Consider the following 25,967-nt stretch of genomic DNA (forward strand, 5'->3'; position numbering starts at 1 on the left):
TATTTCCTTTAGTTTTCTGAGTCCCACCATGAAATTTAACTCCAAGTTAAGGATTTGAATTTTATTACCCCTGCTGCTTACTTTGATTATTTTCAATTACTCGTTTCCTTTAAGTCTACTGGTTCATAAAAAATTAATATGCTATAGTGTGACCAAATATTATTAGTTGGAAAATTAAACTATCTGGGATTCAATCAAAATAGAGGATGTTACACTCTAAAAGTGTGAATGATCAGATTTTCCTTATTATTCTTCACCCCTGGAAACTTGTTTGAAATAGCCATTACATTTAGTACCTTATACTTAAGTGGCCACTTCAATGAGAGCTCGCACCTATCTGTAGGCTGTAGTGGTATTACTACAGGCTGCCCAGCCTCTTGACAAAAATACTGAATCCTTCAGCTGTAAAAGGAAAAATAAACCCAAATTGTACATACTGTTTCATTGCTTGAAAATTACTTCAACAGAGACATGTATGTCACTGGGGGCATTTTTCATGGAAATACCAACATATGTAGTTTTACAAATAAAACTAACTGGGGGGAAAAAAGAAAAGAAACCAAAAGAAAAACCTCATCCCACTTTTATTAGGGTAAAGGAAGTATGAACCTAAATGATTGTCTTTTAACTATTTAGTGACAAGCTCTGTTTTCACGCATCTAACTTATGTTCTCTGAAGACTAGTTGATTTGTACGCTGTTTAAAAAGATGCAATTCTTGTGGGAACCTTTTAATAATCCCAAGGTAAATAGGTCTTTTATAAGTGGATAATTATTACTTTATCTTTACCTCTGACTTAGGGAACTTGAAGATGAAAATAGCTTCTCCCCAAGATTCCCCTTTGGTTTGATTTAAATTTTCAGATACATTCCACTTGTTTTTAGTCTCTCCTCTAAGTCTAAGCCTGCTTCCTTTGACCATCCACAAAACATCGGTAATGTTTCTCTACCCCAACATGTTTTGTATTAGAGTGCAACCCTTGCCAAAGAAAAGTTCATCAGAAATTATGTGTCTCTTTGACCTTTCCCAATAAAGCGAGTTGTTATATCGCATTTAGACTTTAAATGTATATCAGACATAATTAAATAAAATGAACAAAATTATAAAATGTCGTGGATATTTTACAAATACCACTTTACTATGAATTTGTGAAGAAATAAAATGCATTTTGATCAATTTCTTAAAATATATACCTCAATTACCATTTTCCATAGGCAGTCTGTTAATGAAAATCATGAAATGGATGCGAAAATCCAGGCTTATTCCTGGCAAACCTAAACAATCTGAACTATTTTACACGCAATAATAGAAGGGGTTGCAGACATCTGTTGAAAAAACAGTGGCACTGAACTCTAGATGTGTCTTCATTTAGTTGACTATATATGTGTGTATATATATACATATATATATGATCATACATATATGTTTATAAAATCATATATATATGTGATTATAAAATCATATATATATATGATTTTATTCTGAGCACAGTTATTAGTTTTTATTCTAGTAGAAGAACAATGAATTTGGAGGAAAAAGTCAACATACATTGAGTTGAAGTTAACACCATCTGATTTCCATTCATTAACCCAACAAAGAATAAAGTCTGTCCTTTAATTTTAAAATAACATCTTCAGCCTATATATATATATATATATATACATATATATATATATATACTCTCTGAACTAGAAGGCATGTGACATTCATGGGTTATGGGCTTATATAACCCCATTCAGTGGCTACCTTTGTTTTAAAATTACCATGCCTTTTTAAACCCTCTCAGCTGCTTACTCTATTTTCTATTTGGTGTTGTTAGATGACCTTTTTGTTACACATTAGGAGTGCAGATTTCATGTTTTTGTTTTAGCTGAATCTCATTGAGGATCTTCAAAGGATATGGTTGACTTAAATCAGCCATATCAGTCATATTGTTATGTGAATGCTAGTCAAAGGTATAAGGGAAAATTGTATGTTTGTGTGTGTGTGTGTGTGTATACATGTGTTTTTATGTACTCTTTTTCAGTCATTCAAAAAGAACATATGGAGCCTTCAGCTTTCTTCACCTGTCTTATTTAGACTTATCTCTCTAATTCCATTACTATTAATAATTATCTGTTGTGTGGCACGGGACAGTTATTTTTAAGCAAATAGTGATTTGACTGTATGACTGTTCAAATCAGTAACAGTCATTAAAAGAAGTAAAATTATAATTTAAATATGTGATGTTTCCTTTGGAAAGTACAAAGGGAAGCTTAGTCACGTATAGAGTATTCTCTGAACACAAGTATTTGCTTTTTGGTTTTTTTCTTATGAATATTGTTAGGCTCTGAGGATGAGATAATGGTGCCAAAAAAAGCTATCATAATTTAAAAAAAATGATTCCTTCGCTACTTCAATACACAGATATTTTGCAGGAAGTCAAATGATAGATATTGTGCAAGCACTGAAAATACAATAAACACTGCACACAATACCTGACCTCATGAAACTTCATACTTTACAGGAAAAATCTTTATTGAATATGCACTTATAAGATCGATGCTTGTTTCTAAAGGGCACCAGGTAAGCATATATTCAGGTGCCCTAATCTCATTTGGGGACAGCAAGGAAGACCTCCTGAGGAAATAATGCTCCCATGTTTGGCTAAGGCAAGATGAGAATGGGGTGGAAGTGAGAAATAGTATTTCAAATAAAGGGAGCTACAAGTATAAAAGTCCAGAGGTAAGAAGGATAGCTTTAGAAGAATTGAAAGAAGTTTCATGAGGGTAGAAGAGAAGAGCAAGGCACTGTCAGCTATGAGATGGGGCAAGGGAAGTAGGAAGGTTCCAGATCATGGAAGTCCTCATTTGGAGTTTGAGATTTTATCCTGAAGCCAATGGAAAGGCTTATATAGACAAGTGGCATGATTAGATATTGGCTGACATGTGGAGCATGAGTGGGATTTATTTGCTGAGAGGATGCAGAGAGGTTTGTTAATATACTGAAGTAGTAACTGAAGAAGAGGTGATTGGCATTCTAGATTCGGGTGGTATGTGAGGGAATAATGGATCGTTTCTGTTGATGGGAACACTCCAGCATGAAAAACAGTTTGAGGAGCCACCTAATTATAAAGTCATCAGGCGAGTGTGAATTGAAATGAGTATTAACGGGCAAAAAAGTCCATACAGCAAAGAGCATGTGTTTTTTTAAAAAATATCTCATGTTTGCTTATCAAGTTATACACATACACATATTAATTACATGAATCACATATAAGCCCAAAACACACATTCATGAATAATCACATTGGCCTAAGCTAACCAATAAATATACGTGTACGCAAGCACACAAAGAAGGATACAGTTTCTGCACACTTAAAAAAATCAAGTTAGGCTTGGAACTTAAGTTATTTGTACCCTTGTTTTTGTTTTTGTTTTTAATTATAAATATACCAAAATATTCCCATAGGAAAACATATTATTGTATAACATTTTAATGATTGCATAATACAGAGAAATACATGTAAATGTTCTTATTAAATTTTATAGTTGGGTCTACTTTGATGCATACATTTTAAATTAAATACTAACGTATGATATATTTTCAGTCATACATATATTCAAAGGACAGATTCATAGGTCTAAATGATTGTTTTTTTCTATTTCTCTAAAAGTGTGCAGCCAATATCACGGTGGGTTAATTGTTATAAATATACTGTATATTAAATCTAGTGTAAATTATTCTAAATATAAGAAAAATCTGTATCTATTATCTTCCCTAGCAAGATGTTCTACCCAGTCTTTTCTTGTGGGGATTGCTAGTATCATTCGGTGTTCTTTCACCTCTGAGTCCTCATCTGAGCTGTTGCCAAAATGTCTTAGCTCAAAATTCCATACTTTAATTTTCATGCAATAGAAAATGTCTTGCAGTATACATGATTAAGCACTGAGATGACAGCCTATATGCTTCCTAAGTGCTCTATAGATCAGGAAAATACTTATCTATTTGCAAGCATTATTCAAGGTCAATTTAAACCGTGTTTCTATCTGAAATTTTTTTGTTCAGAGAAGCAAAGCTCACACTTAGTTCAGATCTATGAGTAGAGACCACTCTTTTTCCCTTAAGCTACCAGGCCTTTAGAATAGCTTAATATAAAAGCAGATATCTGAGTACGTAAAACCATACATATTTTTTTTCCAAATTGTTTTACACTTCGATATGTTAAGCTTTAAATGAAACTGAAGGACACTCAAATAATGTCACTTTTGTCAAAGCCTTTTCCTATAATAGTGTATTTGGATGATGCAAGATGTATTCTCTTGTTATGTCCAAGTGATTGATAAACCAATTTGTATGGAATATATAAGAACTATTCAGACTCTGTGGTTTCCTTAAATGAGATGATTACACATTTCTATTTTCTGAATAGGACACAAAGTATGCTAGGCCTATTTTAGATGCTTCAGTGTGCCAAAGATGGTATTAAGTTTGGTGTTCATAAATTACTAATCTGGAACAAGAGGTTGAATGTATTTTGAAAACTTAAACCTGTTTCACCTGAACATGTTTAACTAGTTAATAAGAAACATCAAAAAGACAAAACCCTGAGATCAATGGTCATTTTTTTGTAAAGCTATTATATGCTGTTTAAATTGGTTGTTCGGGTCTGTCTATAACATAAGTTTAATAACCTAGCTCAAATGCAGATTTCTAATTTTCAATTAACGTAGGAATAATTTTGTTTGCTAAAATAAAATAAATGAATGAATGACAAGTCTGAAACATGAAATGTTCTAGGTAGAACTTTTTAAAATTCCAAATTTCAAAAAATCATGTGGCAACTGTATAGCTCAAGCTTTAAGTATTAACTTTTAACCTTTGACCTTACAGATTTTAACCAATGAAATGTCTCTTTAAACTTTAAAGGAAACAATGATAACGAGCGCCTGGCGATTGCTAGACAGCGAATTCCATATCGACTTGGTCGAGTAGTTGATGAATGGCTACTCGACAAAGGTAAAAAACATTGATTAAAACTTCAAATAAAAAATAATTTGAACATAACCAAGTAGTACTTCATTGTAACACTAATAAACATAAAAAATAAATTTTCCGTAAAACTAAATTAAAAACAAATTTAAAACAGTAAAATATAGATAGTAATATTTGCATACCTTGTATAATAATTTCTATACATTTTTAGACGTACCAGCTGTTTAATAATCTTACCCTGTTAACTTAAGGTTAAAGGGACTGTTAAATATAATCCACTAACTCAATCTATGAAGGTACTCACAGCAAGCATTAACCCAAAATGATAAATCATTCATAGATTATGTTACATGTTCCAGCCTCTAAATTATTAACTAAAATATATGTAGTTCTGATATCTTTATTATGGTCCTGAAAAACAAACAAACAAACAAACAAAACAACAAAACTCTTGGTTTAAACTCTAGGCATCTTAAATAGTGGGCAATATGGATTGCCGGTCAAAATGAAGTCCCTTTAACGTTTTCAACCTTCTAAGAGCATTTGGGAACAAGCCCTAATTAAAACTGAACTTAAAGTTGTGTGCATGCTTTTTAAGAAAAGAGAGCAATCTACTAAAACTGGATACTCAATTTATGATATTGGTACTGTTGCTGAGGATTGCTGTTTGATGGAAATGTGCCATAATTTCTCCATTGGTTTGTGTATCATTCCTGAAGCCGCTTTTTACATCTGAAGCTATTTTTTCATTCTGTTTTGTTTTAATAGACTTGCTGAAAGACAATCAGAAAAATAGTTTTGGAATTTTTTATTTTTATTTTTTGTCTCTGACATGCTCAGTGTAAACCATGCATTTCTTTTCAGTGTGATTGCCGGAAAAATAGAATAATTCAAATAACAATGGACCATTGCCTTCAAAAACATAAATGTTTCTAAAATATAGCATGTAGATACCTGTGGCCATTAAGTGAATTATGAAATTTTCACCATGAATTTAAAATTAGAAATCAGCTGCTAGAGATTACTTTCTGCCAGTGGTAATTTTAGACTGACAAATACTTGAAATGGTAGATATAGTCACATTTTTAATTCAACAATTTACACTTAAAGACCAATAGTATAAGATCTTGAGATAAAATGGAAAGGGATCCACTAAAAATTGATTTACAATACATATATTTGATTGGTCTTTTAGCAAAAGCACTACATTTACAATCAATTGAGAATTTACAAGTATTTGCCAATGATTATGCATTTCATGGACACCTCATTTATCAGCAATGAATTATGAGTCAAATGCCTCTCTTATAGTTTATTGCTCTCATTATCCACCCCATGAAAGATCTGTTTTATCATCCTTTGTAGAATGTAGAGTTCACAATCAACATTTTTGCATGTATGTAATATTATTTTTACAGGGCGTCAGCTCACAATCTTCAATAGCCAAGCAACCATAATAATTGGCGGGAAAGAGCAGGGCCAGCCCTTCCAGGGCCAGCTCTCTGGGCTTTACTACAATGGCTTGAAAGTTCTGAATATGGCAGCCGAAAACGATGCCAACATCGCCATAGTGGGAAATGTGAGACTGGTTGGTGAAGTGCCTTCCTCTATGACAACTGAGTCGACAGCCACTGCCATGCAGTCAGAGATGTCCACGTCAATTATGGAGACCACCACAACGCTGGCTACTAGCACAGCCAGAAGAGGAAAGCCCCCCACGAAAGAACCCATTAGCCAGGTGAGTATGCGGATTTCATTCCTTCCTTTTGGACCTGTGATTATGAAAGAGGGCTTACTGCCTAGGTGTCTTTTCTAAAATGGGATTGTTTCTGGTCTCGGGCATTACGGCTTCCTTTGACTCTTGCTTAATACAATGCACTCAGTTTCACTACGATATGTGTATATGCTGTTGATTTGAGATTTGCGGGCTTTTATAAACTGCTTTGTGTTGGGTGGTTTGCAGCTTGCTGATAGCCTTCATTAAATAATCTCTGTCGAGCCCAAGCTGAGGGGATGGTCTGCAAATTGCATAGGGTTTCCACTGTTTAAATGAAGGGAACAAGTAAATTAATGAAGTATTTAAAAGGCCCTGTTTTTTTCAAGTTTGACACTTCATCAAAATAAAATAAAAACAGATCTGTGAATCGTACAAGATAAATTGCAAAACTTCTATTGTATTTTGAAGTCTTAAAATTTTGGATTGGTAAGCATGTGGCTCTCACGGTGAATAATAGGTTTAGTATCTATAAGAAAAACACTGTTTTTCTGAGGACAAAGACTCAAAATACGATACTTAAAAACTGTCTGGGGCTAACATATTTTGTATGATATACGGGTAACTACTGTGACCTAGAATTCACTTCAATGAGCTTAATGTTCAGTCTTATGTCTACTATTTTTGATAAGTAGAATTTTAAATGTTGAATTTGTATAACTTGGAAGTATATTGATTAAATCAAGATATTCTTATCGATTGCCTAATATATATCAGGCATTGGTTTAGGTATTGGAGAATTTTTTAAAAAAAAAGAAAAAAAAATCAACTACCCACCTCATGGAGCTTACATTTTATGAAAAGCTACCAGAACACTGTTGAAATGCTGTTAAATGCTATTAGATTCCTATTGACATTTATAGCCTTCGTACATATTCTGTTTTGAATTCTTTCAGGATGGTTATGCTCACCTTGGTTCAAAATTGAGTGTTTCCTTTTTTTTTATTTTTAATAGTAATTATCTTCGGTAGGTGCCAAAGAAAGCTTTCCCAAATACTTTATTGTTGCTTTTCTAGAAACCCACATTCTAATGAAGCAAGAATGACATGGTTTATTTTTTTTAATTGTTTTTACTTCAAGTGTTTGAACCAGACCAAGTGTCAGATTTAGCAAGAGAGTCAAAAAGGTGAATTCTGTTGCATCAGTACCCTATCTACTAATTAACATAAGTTTACCAGAAAGAGAAGAAAATACATTCTGATTTTAACTTTGAATAGGAAGAGGTGGGAGGAACAGACAGAAAACGTCCTAGGTGAAGGGAGATGACCAAACAATTGTAAATTCTTAAGTGTAGTATTGGATATAGGCACCTACTGTGTTTCCCCAAAAATAAGACCTAGCCAGACAATTAGATCTAATGCATCTTTTGGAGCAAAAATTAATATAAGACCCGGTCTTGTGAAAAACACAGCATATGTGGCATTTTCTCCTCTCTATGTCCCCCTTTCCTTTCTCCCTCTCTCATTTGCATTTGGCCACAACGTAAAATGGTCAGTCTTACAGGATGTTTATTAACATACATTGATTGATCACTCTACATGTTGCATACAATGTGTTTGCACACTGACGATACATTAGCAACAAGAAAACAAAAACCCCTGCCCTGACGGAATATACATTTCAGTAAGAATGTGTGCTTAGAGTGTAATCATTTTGTCAGTTTTCTCTGTCTTGTTTGGCCTTATAAGATTGTTGATAACAACACTTAGCCCCTCGGATACTTTTGACTTTAGACAGATTAATGCATACCCAATAGCTCCATTGGATATCCTTTCCTGATACTTCATTGATGATTAGTTATTATGATTGTTGTTTATGGTTATTTAACAATAATCAAGTTAAGGTGAATTGGATACAGAGAAAATGAAACAAAAAGCAGTTGATAGACTATTTCCTTTATATAAAATAATTCGTAAGAAGACATTCTATAATATTCAGAGCTGAAAATGTTCCCATGAATAAAATCTGAAAGAGCCAGATGTTTTTCTTAGTAGTCTTGTTTCATCATTAATGAAATTAGTTGCCAAAGTTCCTAGGTAAATCAAACGTATCCCAAAATAAAGCAAAAAGAATGATCAGCTTTTTTTAATGTATTTTATCAATTTGTAACTGCTATATGTTAAGAAATTATGTGTTTTTTTAGAAAACATGTAAAAGATGTTTCATTTTCAAGTTAAACACCTACAATTGAAGAAATAAAAACTTACGCATTGTATAATATTAATTAATGTAAAGCAGTTAACTGCCCATTAATTTCCAATGAACAGACTTTTATTATAAGCTATTACATGTTTAAAGACAGCAGTGGTTTATAGAAGCAAATGATCTAATCAATTAGTAATTACTCAGTTCGTTTGAGGGGCTATTGACTTAAACAAATGATTACTAGGTTCATTAAAAAAATAGATGTTAAATTTTTAGACTTTTAACAGACCAAATACAGGAAATGCATAATTTGAATTAATATGTTACACATATTCAATTATGGAAACAGTATCTTCAAGCTGGACTAAGAATTTTTTAAAATTCTCTTTTATAATGATATATATATATGGAATCTTATATATATATGGAATCTTATATATATATAAGATTAAAGGTAATCTGTATCTAGTAGGGAAGGCGGGAAATTTTTTCTTTAATTTTAATTTTTAATTTTTATTTTTGAGTAACACAATAATTTGTTCACATTTTCTTGACCTTACAATTGATTTTTAAATTGCCCCCCAACTACAAAGATATAACTGATACATTTAGAATTTAAAGTGTGTGTTCCTTAGAATTGTCAAAGTCTTGAAAGCTTAAATATGAGATTAATTTGTAATGCTAATTCTAGGACTATAATCTTTGACTCATTTTTGCAAGTTGGATGAAGCATCTTCCTTTAAACCCTGTCTGTAGTGGGCATAGCTGCCTGCTTTTATCCACTGCCTTACTAAATTGTGGTCTAGGAAGGGTCATTTTATTTTTCAAAAAGCATACTGGACTGTTTTCTCAATCAAAGTATATTTTCCTCAGTGATAATAATGAGCCACTTTAGCTGCAAAGGCAATGTACCTTGGGGTGATTGCATGTTTTAGAACTATGGAAACAGATTTTTGGTCAAGCAGGATTAAATTGGATTCATTTCAAATAGATGAGATGAGGTTTTCTTCAGCCATCCTGCAGGACAAGTAGTGGAGAAATTTATTTTCGGTTTTCATAGAGTCACAGAATATAAAAGACTATTCATCCCATAAGATCTTGTTTACATTGCTACTTAAAAGTAAACATGCTTTAAAAAGAAAAGAAAAACGTTTTTCTTTTCTGAATGATGATCAATTTTCAGACTAATATTTACTGTAGAAATATATGATTTATATCATGAATGAATGGGTGCATTTACCAACCCTTGTGATTAAATGGCTCTTTAAAAATGTAATATAACAAGATTTATAATACCTTTTATATGGATTACATAAAGTTCATAAAATTTGTTTTATTTAAAATATTTAATATCTAAATGTTTCCGAAAGGCCCACTCATCTCAAAAAAGGGAAACTTTCTAAAAGGCTAAAAATTGATAGTTTAAAGTTCTTCAGGATGCTGAGAACTTCTGGGGTTGGGTCAGGACTGTCACGTAGGATTTAACTGCTAAATGTTCCCTCTTCTACTGAATAATCTAGCAATGTCTTATGGATGGATACATAACTTCATGTAAATAAGGTAAAAGTAAGCAAACATGCAAAGGTCAACATTCACTCCCTTTGGTTACCAGTCTATAAAGAAAGAAAAGTGGAGAAACTGTGCTGTTTCTTTTAAGATCAAGATTGTGACGTATCTTCTGATCTATGCTTTGCAGCACATTTTGTGATTTTCCGGTTCTTTCCTTCAAGAATATTTTACATGCATTATACATACTGTAGAGAATATGGACCCATAGCAACGCCTTTTACTTCGAGGGAAAGAGCACATTAAATCAGGAGACCTGGTTTCCATGGTCCACGCAATCAATACCTCGTTGTATAACCTGGACAGATTGTTTACCTTTGAAAGCCTGCTACCTCTCTAAAATAAGTGGGTTGAACTAGGAATCTCTTGAATTGTACTAAGCTCTAAAATTTCACTGACTCTAGTAATGATGCTCTTAATTAGGTCTTCTGGTGATTATTTAATAAAGCATAGGTTTCATCCTTGACTTTTATACGGGTGGTAGCCATTCATCTCAGTTGGCCTGTCTAGTCCTTATGTGCACTTGGTGTCCCAATATATTTATTAATAGTATCCTCTTTTGACCCCCTAAGCATCCCATTTTGGTCTGTAAACTATGTTGCAATCTACTTGTACAGAACATCTAAAGTCTACTTTGCAGGAAAATCACACCTCATAAGAATAACAAATAGTTTTCTGTCCTTTACATTCTGAGCAGAAACTGACGCTGGTATCTTTACCTAGTTTCAAGAATATTTAGCCTTGTTCATCTTCTTTTCATTCCATTTCAAAAATCCTGAGAAAGGAGAGAGAAGAAGGTTTTGAAAGATTCTGGAGTTTGACTGGAGAGACTATGTTTGCAACTGTTTGTAAGAAATTATGGAGTGGAACAGAATAAATAAATATGAATGAAATGTATTGGGTCAATTCTATGGTTCCAGTTAGGCTTTTCTTCAGAGGGGAGTTAGCAGAACTACTCAAGAAGAGGAACTACTGAGGATTTAAAAACATTGCTAGGTTGTCAGAGACATGTATATTTCACATATGCAATGTCCTATTGAAGTCAATGGCATTTTAGTCCCATGGAATGCTCAAAAAAAACAAAACAAAACAAAACAAAAAAACAACTAGCATTCAAGCAAGAAAAGATTATTTGAATGTATTAGACAGTGTTATTTCTTCCTGGAAGATTTGGAAATACTCATGAAAAATTAATGCTATTTGTTTGAAAAATGTAAGCAGAGTGCACACATATTCCCATGAAAAATATTTAAAACTAACAAAATGCATTTTGTAACTTCAAAGAACAAAATTTTATTTTTTTATTAAAAATATTAACCTTAGCTGTGGCTTCATTATTAAAAAATAATTGCACTATTTATAATTATGTATGCTCCTGATAACCACTCTGCATTTTAAAATACTGATGACATGAATAATTAATTTTATTTTCCCTAGTCCAATCATTCTGCTGAATTTACTAAAATTAATGTACATTTTTATAGCAGATTTTAGTGCATGTTGGAAAGAAAAACACTTGGATGAGATTTTAAAATACTTGCAAAGGCATGTTCTCAAACTAATGGTGCTGGGTAAGAAAAGTGTAATATATTGTAATTTTAAATGTAGATAAGCAACCCTACTTACAAGGTGTTTCCCCCCTCATTGCTGGTAAGCCAAAGGGCCCAGGTATATAAATTTTAAAGAGTTTAAGAAAATTATTTTGCTTGGTGCATTTTCTTTGGAGTCTAGTGCTTTCAATAGATGAAAAAATGTGCTCTGTTGGTGGATGCAAACTGGGTTTTGAGATGTCTTCAGATAAGGCAAGATCTAGACAAATACATCCATCCATCCATCCATCTATCTGTCTATCTAACACATGTTTACTGAGCACTTACTATATACCAGTCAATGTTCTAGTCACTGGAAATACAGCATTGAACCAAACTAAACTTTTCTGCACACCACTTACATTCTAGTTGGGGAAGATAGACAATAAATATCAAAACAAAAACATACTTGGGATGGCAAATGCTATAGAAAAAAAGTAAAGAGGAGAGGGGATGCTTGTGTGAGAGCGTGGTCATAAAATGGGAATGCTTTTTAAATAGACATGCAAAGACTTAGTTACATGGGCATCAATTATGAGAGAACATTGGCATATCAAAATTCAGACTTAACGCCTGATCCACAAGTTTGTTCCTTGTATGGATTGTGCCAGTGGCAACTGACTACTGTATTAGAGAACTAGAAGACAGGGAAAAGAACTGAGTACCAAGATTGACTGATTGATTTTAATGAGGGACATCCTCAGTCTGGGGCCAGGGTCTGGTCTGAGTGGGTAGAGTGTGTGATTTCCCTGGAAGGCAAACAAGGCACAGTTGGAGACCGCAAGGTATGTTTATTGCTTCAGGCGTGTGGGTCTTGATGGAGGATCAGGGTGAGGATGGGCTGCAATGCACTGAACATCAGGGATGCTCAAAGAATGGCAGAATCAGGCCCTAGGAGCTGCTGCCAAGACCACTCTTCCCAGAGGAAGCCCCATCTCTCAGGATCTTGGGAGTTCTATGGACCAGCAGAGAAATACCTGGGTGCCTTGGGTCCCAGACTCATCCATAAGGATTCTGGCTGTTCCCCCTATCAAGCAAACCCCAATCCTTGTCAAGGCCTCTCCCCACCCCTACTCATAGTCACAGTGAGAAGGCACTTCACCCCAGGGGCCCAGCCAGGTGCAGGGAAACGGGCTGTGGCTTAAAGGCTGAGTAGGGGCAGGACTGCTGGAGGCCAGGACAGAGGCGTGAACTGCACATACCCTACCCCGTGTGGTCCTGTGGATACAAGACACTAATAAGTGTCTTGTTTATTAAATCAGAAGTGTAATCACATTCTAGGGTGCATATGTATATGAGGGAGAGTTGAAGACTCAGAAAATACAGCTTGGTATTATTATTCCTATTCAAGAAAGTTGAGGCACGGAGAAACTAAATAATTTACTCAAGGTGATGCAGCAAGCTTCTTTTCAGGGTATACTGAGGTGATCTGTTCCTGTGCCTTTAAATATAGCCTCTGTTCAGAATCTCATTACTTCTTGTCTTCTCACACTCTTAATCAGCTCAATGTGATACCCAGGTGTCAGATAGCTCTTTCAAAAATGTGAATATGGTCATGTGATTCCCTTCCTTAATCCATCTAGGTATTTAGGATAAAGGACAACTTCCTTGGATGACCATCTGGGTCCATCTTTCACAGCTGGCCTCCTGTCTGCCTCATTAGAAGGTATATCTCCACTCCCTTCTTCATCTTTCCCTATCCAATTAACTATTCACAGTGCCCTCTAGAGGTCATGTCCTCTGAGGGATAGCCCATTCCTTTCTTTGCTTACTTATCTCCCTCTTTCATACTCTTCCCAGACAATTTCTCCCAGTCTGATTCTGTGTTCTGGGAGCTGATGGTCTGAAGAGACAGCACTGGCCTGGGCTGTTAGGGGGCCATGTGGAATCATGGTCAAAGGCATCGACTCTGGAAGCCAGAATCCCTACTTAAATCTCAGCCTAACTTTCCCCACATGCTGGCTGTGTGACTGTGGGCAAGTTCCTTCGCCTCTCAGTACCTCTGTTTCCCACTTATAAAATAGGGGATTATGGCTTCATAAGCTTATTGTGAGTATCAGATGAGTCAATGTGCTATATGAAGTCTATAAAATTACTTCTACTTGGCAGTTTTTTATTACCAAAAAAATAGAAATTTCTTATGGTTCATCCAAATAAATAAATAAATAAATAGCTGACACATGTAACCATTATACAAATGATGGTTATATTGTGAAAATCATTTCTTAGGTACAAAGTATAAGTTAAAGCACCTTTCTTACCTTTTTTCTGCCCTTGAAGAAATAGCTCTGAATTGATGTTTCTGAATCAAAGCATCAATTGTGTGGCACATGCAGAGCTAAATTCTCTATTGAATGAGGTGTTCTCCACAGGGAAGCAGCACTATTCTCCTAGAACATGTCTGGGGGTCATGATGATCCACGGGGAAAGTTGCCATTGGCATTTAGTGAGAGAGGACCACAAACACTGAATACACTACACAAGGAGGAACTGGCTACTGATCCCTATGGATCACATTATTTTATTCAACCTGCCACCACCACCACCACCACCACCACCACCACCACCACCAATTTCAGTGACTGAGCAGTTCGGAGATTTCCTGTACCTATGTCCCAGCTGTTCTCAGACAGAAGCTAATTCACAGTATGGTACTGAGTCTTGCAAATATGGTTTCTATAACTGTCCTTGATAATATGTTTCATCAAGGAGCTTAAAAATTCTTAATATGCTCCTTTTTCATCTTGGTATTGAAAACATCAAATACTTCCAGCTGTGAGATGGACTACACTGGGTTTGTGATTCTTGTTATAGTATCTTTTGCTAAATCTTTATTAGGCTCAGAGAAATATGGTGATTTAAATGTTTCTATCTAATTAATATGTGGCAGTAATTTCAGTGGGTGTTTTCTCAGAACGGACTGGTGAGGTTGACACCTTCTTGATATTTCTAGTCTCAGTTCTAAGACAAAGGAATATCTTTTTACTAACTAAATTAGTTAATGTCTAAGGAGCAAGAATATAGCCTTATTTTTTTCTCTAAGATTTGGTCAGTACTGTGAATGATTTGTCCCATATTTTGTGAAATTCTGGTTTTCAAATACATCGGTAATTTTGTATTATATCTATTGATTTATTCTTTTACATGTAATAGTCATCTTCTTTGAAGGGGAGGAGAAAGAAAATCATCTGAGTATAAAAAAATAATTGTGCATATATGTGTGTGAAATGCTTTTCTTCTTTGATATACGTAAAAGAGTAAGCTTTGTTCAATAAGCTAATAAATCAAGATTAAACTTAAATCTCTATGATAATTTCTTAAATTTCTATCATCTAGAACTTATCTTAGATTTTCTTACCTGTTGGCAAGATAAGAAAAAATGTATTAACATCATTAAGCTGGAACCTTAAGAGAAGGTTTAGCTAATTCATCTTACTTTATACAACATTACCAAGCAGCTTTCACTGAATTCTCATCATCAGTATTCTCTTTATATAAGATCTCAAGCAGACAGATAACACCAATGTTAACCAATGTTTTCTCCAGTAAGCATTCTAAGTGATAATTGCACAAAACACAATGTAGCAGTATATATATATATATATATATATATATATATATATATATATATATATATATAGTGTGTGTGTGTGTGTGTGTGTGTGTGTGTGTGTGATATGGTATATCACACACACACACACACCATGGTATATATTCCCTGTAAATACACAATATTTTTACTTAAAATTACAAATTAGCAAATATCTATTGTGTACCTAACATATAAAATGCACTTTTCAAGGTATTATATTCTTCAGAATAAAATGAGGTACCTAGTGGTTTAGTGTTTATAATAAGAACCATTTTTCAGACATTTAGGTTATTAGTGAATCCATACATACATTATAAACTGCCTTAAATCAACAATAGCAAAGCTTTTGTACATCACAGATGTAGTCTATTATTAGCAGCATCACTGACATAATTGAAACTCAGAAGCAAATTTAAAGGAAGGGAGATATTTTAGTCCCTTTTTAATAACAAGAATACTGAAGCAACACACTTTTATTACTTAACATTTCCTGAGAGCTGACAATGTGCTAGACACTACCCTGACTCTGGTATTACCCACGTTTTGTGAAAAGCTTCTAAAATGGATGTTATCATCCAATCTGTAGATTTGGTAGGGTAGATGGCGGCTCTAGTTCCTTTTATCCCCTTTTAGGATTTTCCTAGTCAAGAGGGACCTGGAGACTCCTCTGTGAGCCATGTGGGGGAATCATCTTCATCTTTACATGGAATAAATCCTGTGCTATTGAGGAAGCCCTATTACTGCTTGTTACATGTCAGCGTCAATGTTGGACTATTGCATGGAGTTAAATGTGAGCCAATAAAAATGGGGATTTTAAAATAATGTTTATCTTGATGACAGATATTTTGGAGATTATCACCCAAACTTGCAAGCACAGGTCACAGTATAGCATCTGACACATAGTAGATGGTCACTTTTTCCTTGCTTAGTATCCTTATCTCCACTCTCCCACCATTCTTTTCCCTTCTCTCTTTACTCTCCTTTCCTTCCTTTCTTCTTTGTGTATGTTAGACCCTATTCTTGGCACTGCAGATTCACATACAATGATGCAAATCTCAAATAAAAAAAGGGGCTTGAATTTGGCCAATGGTATCCAAGGACTAGGTAATAAATTTATTCAACCACATGTGGAGTCTATTCAAGTATGAGAATGAAAATTCAGCAGTAAAATTTTGGCCCTGGAACACTTGAGGAAGACTTTTCATATTTTCTCTACCTCTTAGTTTACCTCTACATGTGTCAAAAACCTGTGTGAATAGCTAGAAAAACAGTGCAGGTACTTGTGTCCATGGAGCCAAAGGGAATATGAGTTTCTTTCAAAAGAAAATAGAAAATGTTCACATTCCTCTAAATGAAAGTCCTTTGGTTCTAAGTCTGTATTTCATTTCAGAAATGAAAAGGATTCGTCAAAATTCTTTCAAATTTTGTGGTGACATTCTTCTGATTTTTCCCAGCTTAGCATTAACTGTCCATTAGTGATAATTCTAGACATAGTCAACATACAACCCATAGTAACAGGAAGGCAAATAAGACATCACAGAGCAGCCAAATGACTCACTTGTTCTGGTCTCACTTGAACTGATGGTTTTACACTGTCCAAAGAAAGAATTTGCATTGTAATTTCAGATAGAAGTTTAATTACATTTGTAGCTGAAATTTTCCATGTTTTATTTAATTGCCTCATTGTCTTATGTGTTCGCTCTTGTCAGTGTGTTCTTGCATTCTATGTTATTTGGAAATTGGATTCATAAAAGGAAAAGAGAAGTGTAAAGCACCTCGTCATTGATGTAGGAGCCATGATGAACTGCTCATTCCTAAAACACAAAATACAACTTCCCACTTTCACTTTCAACCTTTGCCTATATTTCCCCTCTGCCAAAAGTGTCCTTATTTCCTCCTTTTTTTTTCAAGGGCTGCAATTCTCCCTGTAATCTTACTAATAATTGACACTACTAATAATTGACTTTATGACATTCATAAAGTTCTAAAGTTTTGCTAATGTTAATGATACGGGACAATTTTAGACTTTACATTTCACCTGAAGCTTTCCCAAACGCTAAGCAGAATGCATTTCCTGTTTCCATAGCACTTTGGAGAGAGCTAAAAAGACAGTCACATAAGTGGATAGATATATGATTATCTATCAGAGCCTATATTCTTTACTTTCGTTTTCCTTTTTAACAAGTGTCTTGAAATCAAGACCTATGTATGCCTTTTTAATCTGCACATTCAACACCTCACATAGTTCTTAGTGCAAAGAGAATTCCTAAGAAATACTTTTTGAATAAATAAATTAATGAACACAGAGTATATATCACAATGCTGAGATAAATACTGTGTATTGCCTAGTCTTGAATTTTTTGGATTGATCAATATTTGCAGAGAGTAAAGATGAGGAGAAGGAAATAAAATAAATGGAAAAAGGAAATAAAATAAATCTGTTTCCTTCATATGCAGAGTAAAGACACAGTTTTAAAATACAGTTGTTGTTTTTAAGTTATATACATACTTATTTCAGCAAAAGGATGTGATGTATAGGGGGCAAAATTCTCATTTCAGTTTGTGCTATAAACACTTAAATAAGTCCAGGAAGGAAGCTCCAATAGTTGTCCCTATGATGGAAAGCAGAAGGGTACAAAACAGTACAATTTTGCCTAACAGGCTACAGATTAGTGGGTGTAAAATACTTTTTCAGAGGTTTAGTAGAGACTCATCTTTATTGCGTTATGATGCTTTACCTACCTAAGGGTGGGTAAAAGCCCCCCTTGTATGAGCCAAAAGCTGACCTCTCCCACTGCTGCCTATGGAGAGCCCGTCAGGTTGCTAGAACTGTGCAAGTGGTTGGGCCATCTTGAAGAGCCAAGAACTCATATTTTCAAATAGTTTCTATGATTTTTTTTTATATATCTCTAGCTAACTTTGACTATTTAAATAAACAGGAGCAAATGTCTAGGCAAACAACGAGAAAGCCTAATCATATGACACCCTTCACAGACCCACTTTGCACCAGCCACTTGTGACAGGGTTTCAAGAAAAGGTTGGAATAGGCTCACTATTTAGACATTGATTGTTTCTGGAAACCAGATAGAACTGGGGAAAGTGTATAATGTTTTGAAAAGATAGTCATTGCCGAGATACAGCTTGTAAAAACTGTGACATTTTCGTAGGCAATTTAAAATGAGAACCTAGTGCAAAGAACTAGAGGAGTAACAGAAGAGATTAGAGGAACATGTTGCCTAACACTAATTGGACACAAAGACTTAAATGAAGTTTGGGTTGGGGAGAGGAGTGAATTCCTGATGATGGACAAATCTAGATAAAGCCTAGGAAATGTCAAAGGCCTTTGTTTTTGATGGGTGGGTGATTTGAAAATACAATATATTTAAATGGGTGGTACCTCAAATTGCTAATAACAATATTAATTATAACCTACTCTTTTACATAATTTCTAGGCTAAAAGCAGGATGCTGGCAAAGATCACTTTTACGCTTTGCTGTATGTATACAAAACAAGTGGCGACAATTGTTTAGTTATTTTCATTAAGGTAATACAAGCATATGAAAACAAATCAATATGATTTTGAAGATGGTTTCTATAAAAAGCAGCAATCCTCCATCCATCCCCTCTCCAACGTTTTTTTTCCCCAGAGATATCTTTTCGGAGTTCTTTCAGTAATTAGTTTCATATCTCTAAATAATATGCTTGTACTTCCATTTGTTTACTTATTCCTTTTACATAATATTTATACCACCTTAAATATGAAAATAAAATAGTGCCTGGCCCTAATTTCTTCCCTTTCCTGTTCTTCTTCTCCTCCTCTTCTCTGAGTGTGTGTGTGTGTGTGTGTGTATGTGTGTGCCACAGACACACACATACCCACGTATATATACCAGGGGTGCCAAAAAAGTGCATACAAGTGGACACTTTGGTCAGTGTTGCTCAAGCAGTTATATATATATATATATATATATATATATATATATATATATATACACACACACACACACACACACACACATATATACATACTCAAGCAGTATATATATATATATATATATATACACACACACATAAATACACACACACACACATACACACACACACTCAGAGATAGAGAAAGACACACATATATACATTTAGTATATTAGTTTCCCCTTATCTGTGGAGATAATTTCCAAAAAACCTGGTGGATGCCTGAAACCATAGATAGTACCAAACCCTATAAATACTATACTTTTTTTCCTATACAAATACACCGATGATAAAGAGTAATTTATAAATTAGGCTTTATAATTTATGAATAAGAGATTAACACCAGTAACTAATAACAAGGTAGAGCAATTTTAATAACATATGTAATAAAAATTATGGTTTTGAGGCCATTATTAAGTAAAATAAGGGTTACTTGAACACAAGTACTCGAATACTGTGCCAGTAGATGTAATAACCGAGGGAACTACTAAGTGACTACTGGGCGGGTAGCATACGCAGTACGGCTTGGCTGCGCTGGACACAGACATGATCCACATCCCTGGCAGGATGGAGCAGAACGATGCATGGTTTTATCACACTACTCAGAATTATGTGCAATTTAAAACTTACGAATTCTTTATTTCTAGCATTTTCCGTGTAATATTTTCAGACCCTGGTTGACCACAGGTAATTGAAACCATGGAAAGTGAAACCGCAGATAAGGGGGACTACTGTAGTTATTTTTGTCGCTTTAAATAGTATATTTACATCTGTTTCTCATTCTTTTAATTTACAACATCTCTTGAGTGTCCACATTAGTAAGATGAAGATATTGTCCTCCTACCAGTTTCTCTACCTTCCATTTTTTCACCTCTTACCATCTCATTATATTTCTAGGCATGTTAACTGTAACATTCTGCCAGGCATCTATAACCAAATCTCCCATTTTTTGAACTATGAAGAGTCTAAAGTGAAAAAGCAATAAAGAGTGTTTAGATTACCATTACTTAGTAAATATTGTCCAATGCCAGCCTCAGTTATGTGTTAAGATTATGTATTACTTTTTTTATTTTTCTTATGGGTCCGATTTTAATATTATAATATCAGGAGTGCTCAAAGGGGAATTTTCCCAGGTCAAGGTTAAATGGATTCCCTTCCATCCTATCAATTGCTTATAAACAAGGTATTTTACTTTTCGTCATATTTGAATGATACTTCCATAGTTTCATTTTTCCATCAGTTCCTCAACCTCTGTTTTTCTTTTGCCTTTATTGTATCATCACTTTGAATTCTCAGTCATACTGTCAATTCTGTCAAAGCTTCCCTTTTCCCTTCAGATATCTCCTATCCGTGCTTTCTGTTCTTGAGCACCAGTATGTACTGGTGTTCGACAGTGTGACAGGAGATTTTATTTAGGTTGAGAGTAGTCAGAGTGTGTACAGCAGCAAACTTTTCTTTTTTTTTTTAACTGTAGCAGACATGAAGCCAACATTCTAATGCTGGAATGAAGAAAACATCCACAGGAAGAGTCTTATCTTTCTTTGGACAATTTCTTTGCTTTTAAGAGAACTATATGGATTTTTGTTTGGTAGTTTGTTTTTGCTGTGGGGTAAAATAAAAAGAAATTCTGTTCTTTATTTTAGGTATTTATATTAATATTACCTATCGCTGTATAACAAATTATTCCCCAAGTTAGCAACTTAAAATAACATGCATTTATTCTCTCACAGTTTGTGTGGGTTAGGTGAATCTAGGTGATGCTTACCTGGGTGGCTTTGGTTCAGGGACTTCATGCGAAGCTGGAGTCTAGCTGTTGACGAAGCCTCCAGTCTCATTTGAAGGTTTGACTGGAGACTGGGGATCCACTTTCAAGTTCACTTAAATGGCTGTTGTCAGAACTTGTTTTCTAGCAGGTGGGCACAGGGCTGCCTCATGGATGCTGGCAGATGGCTCTCCCCAGGACAAGTGATCTGAGAGACAGATGGGAGGCAGTAAGGATAAGGGGAGAGCGTACTTAGGATGGAAGTCATAGATTTTTTTATAACCTAATCATTCAAGTGACATTCTATCATGGCTGCTGTTAGTCTAGCTCGCACCCAAGGGGAGGAAATTACACAAGAGCATAAATGCCAGGAGCTGAGGATTTCTGGGGACCACTTTAGAGACCCTAACAATGTTATAGAATAGGAGAATACCAACTGGTATGACTTTTATGTATATTTTCTGCTAACCTCCTTCCAGATCTTCGCCAGATGGACTCCAGATGACTCTTTATCCCCTGAATCATATTCCAATCTGTGTCCACCCCACCCCCTTTTTGTTTGTTTGTTTGCTTACTTGCTTGCTTATTTCACTCATTAACCCTCTTTCATCCACTCTAGTCTTTCATTAGAAATGTTTCTTTGGACATTGATTGATTTTGCTGACTGCATACTTTTCCTCTTCACTGTTAAGGATTTACAGCCCACTCTTATTCTCCTAGCTTTTATTTTTGTGGGGCCTCAGGAGGGAGAGACATAAAACCTTTATATTCTCTCCCAATTTGAACAGGACAGGAGGATCACCACTGTGACTGGAGAAATTTCGATGGTTTGGTACTCACTTTAGTCACTATGTTGAAAAGAATGTCTTTTGCATTTCAAGTAACGTCTTTTCACATTCAAATGACAGATAAGTCTTGTCTCTGCCCACAATTAATCTTGTTTTTAGCTTTTAACAGATTCTGAAATATAAAGAAATCAGTATATTGTTCTTAACCATTTCTGAATTCTGAGCTTCCTAGTCTTTGGTCCATTAGCTTAACATGCTGCCGCAGTCTCTACTTGCTTTTCAGTATGTATTGCACTTACACAATCCCAAAGAATCTTTTAATCTTCCTAGTCTGATCAATTTTAGTAATAATCATTTGGATTCAAAGAACAATCACAAAAATTCTAAATGACTCTGTGGTTGATAAGGCCTGAGTTCTTTTGCATTATTTTATTGTCATTCATTTCTGATGGTTGGAAGTAGATGATTTGGTGAGCCAGCAAAAATAGCCTTCAATCTCTCTAATATCTTATCTTTAATGAAATCTTAGAAGGAAATGGCCTTATAGTTCTGATTTCGTAACCTTCTATTCATCAGTGGAGAAAAGCCAAAATGAAAAGCCAGGTATAGTTTTATTCTGGTATCCCATTTCACTTTGTTCCAGAGAGTAAGGAGCAGAAATACAAGTATTAGGGAGATACTAGTTAGTGTTGGAAGGAGAGGGGGATTTTTTGTTATTAGCTGTATTCTAACATTCCAACTTTTTTTTTTTTACTTTGACTTCAAAAACACGTGTACATTAATTTCAAAGTAATTAAAGCAATATAACCGCTTACTTTGCTAAAAAGGAACTCAAAGACTAAGACAAAGAAAAACATTTTACATTTAACCCTAACCATATATGACATTTCATAGCCTTGTGTAGTTATCATTTCCTGCTTTTTATCATTTCAAAGTTAACTGTGCATCCCTACCTAAAGATAGTCTATTAAAGTTTTATTAAAATAATTTTTTAAGTTCCAGGCCTACCTTGTGTATCAATTAGTTTTTTTCTAAATTGCAAACTACCCCAAAACTTAAGTCACTTACGACAGTAATCATTTATTTAGCTCAGGATTCTGTGGTTCTACATTTTGCCCTGGGTTCACCTGGGGGGCTTTTGTGATCTGGGGAGGGTGTGGCTGATCTCAGCGGTCTAGTTCATATGTTGATAACGATCAGCTGTCAATCTAGGGACAGGCTCATCTAGCATGTCTCAATTGAGACAGCTCATCTGTGCTCCACATGTGTCTCATCCTCCATCATAAGTAAGTAACGTAGAATGTCAACAGTTTTGAGAGTGTAACTGTGCAACACCCCTTGAGGCCCAGGCTAGAGCTTCCCTAACATTGCTTCTGCTGCATTTATAAAGCAAGTCACAATGTCAGCCCAGATTCAAAGAGAGGAATTGCTGGAATTGTGGCCATGTTTATAATTGATCACAACTTGAGGAGTCGGGACTGTATTAATATTTATGCTCCAGTCTAGCAAATGATAAAATCATGTTGTGACATGCATTTTTAAAATCTGGAAAGTCAAATGAAGACAAATGTGTATTCAGATTTATCAAAATCTGAAAACTTTGGATTAACAATGGTACTTGTAGCTATATCCATTCTACCCACTCTCCTCTGAAGACGATCTCCTAGATAAAGGTTGTATTATCCATACCTGCTGGGGTGCATGCAGTATCACAACAGGTAATTTGTTTTTGTTCCGTGGACAGCAAGTTCTATAGTTAGCTTTCTCCCCTTTCCTCCCTAGAGGTATTCATTATCAAATTTTGATGGTCAAAGATCACGTTATTCAAAGATAAATCTATTACAAAGTACGTGAATCTCTTTTGAGATATAGTGTGTGTGTGTGTGTGTGTGTGTGTGTGTGTGTACATACATAGAAAGGGTGCCAAAAAAAGTATATACATCTTAAGAAAGGAAAAACCTGTATTAAAATTGTAATACAATGAATGACACTAGCATTTGTTTGATTAATGCCATCATTTGACGTTATTGCTACCGTAATTCAATTCAACTTCAAAAGGTAGTACATAGATACCTATCTTAAAATGTGTACATTTTTTGGCACCTTGGTATGTGTGTGTGTGTGTGTGTGTGTGTGTGTGTGTGTGTATGTATATATATACACATATATATGTATGTGTGTGTGTGTGTGTGTGTGTATAGATAGATAGATAGATAGATAGATAGATAGATAGATAGATAGATAGATCTTTCATGATCTTGGTTTAATAAGGTTGTCATAGGCGCTGTTTTTGTGTCTCCTTTATACATAAACCCACACACCTATACATTCTCCTCAGTTTCATATTTTACGTTTCTTTTTTCCTCTTAGACTATTTCTTGTGGTTGTCATAATTTTCCTTCATTAGTAAGTTTTCTCATTCAATCCATAGGCTAACGAGATGTCAACACTTCAAGGAAGATCATTGTTTTTCCACTCTAAGGATGAGACTATCATTTGGATTGCAATCTCCAGAATTTTACTATTAATTCACATTGCCATTCCTATAAAATCTGCTTAAACATCCTGCAGAAGTTAACAGGTGTCTTGTTTTGTTTTTCCTCAATCTAAAATCATTTTTAAGAATGAAAATGAACACTCCTCTTCCAGTGTGTAGAGATTGTAAAACCCTATGTGAGAAGAAAAATCCAGGAAGTTAGAAAAATATGTGTTATGGACTGAATGTTTATGTTCCACAAAAGCTCATTATGTTAAAAGCCTTCCCCCAAAGTGATGGTATTTAGAGGTCGGGCCTTTGGAAGATAATTAGGATTAGATGAGGTCATGAGGGTGGAATCCCCATGAATGACATGAATGCCCATTCATGAGTCACGAGAGAGCTGCTTCCTTGGTCTGCTGTCTACCATGTGGGAATACAATGAGCAGTCAGCAGCCTGCAATCCAGAAGAGGGCACGCACCAGAAATCAACCATGCTGGCGCTCTGATCTCGGAATTCTGGCCTCCACAACTGTGAGAATAAATTTCTGTTGTGTATAAGCCACCCAGTCTGTGGTACTTTGTTACAGCAGCCTGAACTGACTAAAACAATATGAGATCTTGATTCAAGTGGTATGAACTCCTAGAACAGGAGAACACCGATATTCAAATGCAGGTACCAAGGAAAATCTCAAAAAGATGTGTTTCAGAAATTATATGAACTTTTTATTTAACTTCTCTCTGTGTAGCCTCTCTTATTGCAAATAACCAAGTTATAGTGGCTTTCATTTCTTCCTGAGATGTGCAGTCAATATAATGTTCTCGTTTTAGCATCACATATCCTTACTGTTGTGTGATGAAATGGAAGAATGAAATATAAGAAAAGGCATATGACTTTAGTATGAGACAAATAGAACCAAGCTTTTATTCTCAATGTTAAAATACCAAATTCAAGTTTTGAATTACATTCTAATGTACACCAATCACCTCTGCGAAAATATACTCCTTTATTAGAGTATACACAAATTATCCAAGTGGACTTTATAATAACATTATTCAGGTAAATCAGCACAGAAACTACATCATTAGAAAACAAATGAAATAAAAAATAGTTAGGCTACAGATCTATATGGGTGTAAGCAATACGCAAAACCACATTTAAATATTGGCATTATTTCATTTATTTACAAAGTAAATATTTGTGAAATACCTAATATAGGAAGGGCACTGTTCTAGGCGGTGTGGAAACCTCAGTGGACACGATGGATTAAAAACCTTGTCTTTATGGTGCTTAAATTTTACTGAGCTGAGAAAAATATAAAGAAAATG

At 34.8% G+C, this 25,967-nt stretch overlaps 1 protein-coding gene across 16 annotated transcripts in view; it reads left to right on the top strand.

Moving 5' to 3' along the window:
* Positions 1-25,967, top strand: part of NRXN1 (neurexin 1) — a 1,108,907-nt gene that overhangs the window by 972,098 nt on the left and 110,842 nt on the right. For 12 of the 16 annotated variants that reach the window (XM_081069306.1, XM_081069308.1, XM_081069310.1 and 9 more), the window contains 2 exons: positions 4,909-4,998; positions 6,393-6,712. In XM_081069306.1, coding sequence (XP_080925432.1) covers positions 4,909-4,998; positions 6,393-6,712 — 410 coding nt within the window. The remainder of the gene's footprint in view (positions 1-4,908; positions 4,999-6,392; positions 6,713-25,967) is intronic. The other 4 variants (XM_081069293.1, XM_081069294.1, XM_081069297.1 and 1 more) reach the window with 1 other exon arrangement.

The sequence above is a fragment of the Rhinolophus hipposideros genome (assembly GCF_964194185.1).
Source record: "Rhinolophus hipposideros genome assembly, chromosome: 12".
NCBI lineage: Eukaryota > Metazoa > Chordata > Mammalia > Chiroptera > Rhinolophidae > Rhinolophus > Rhinolophus hipposideros.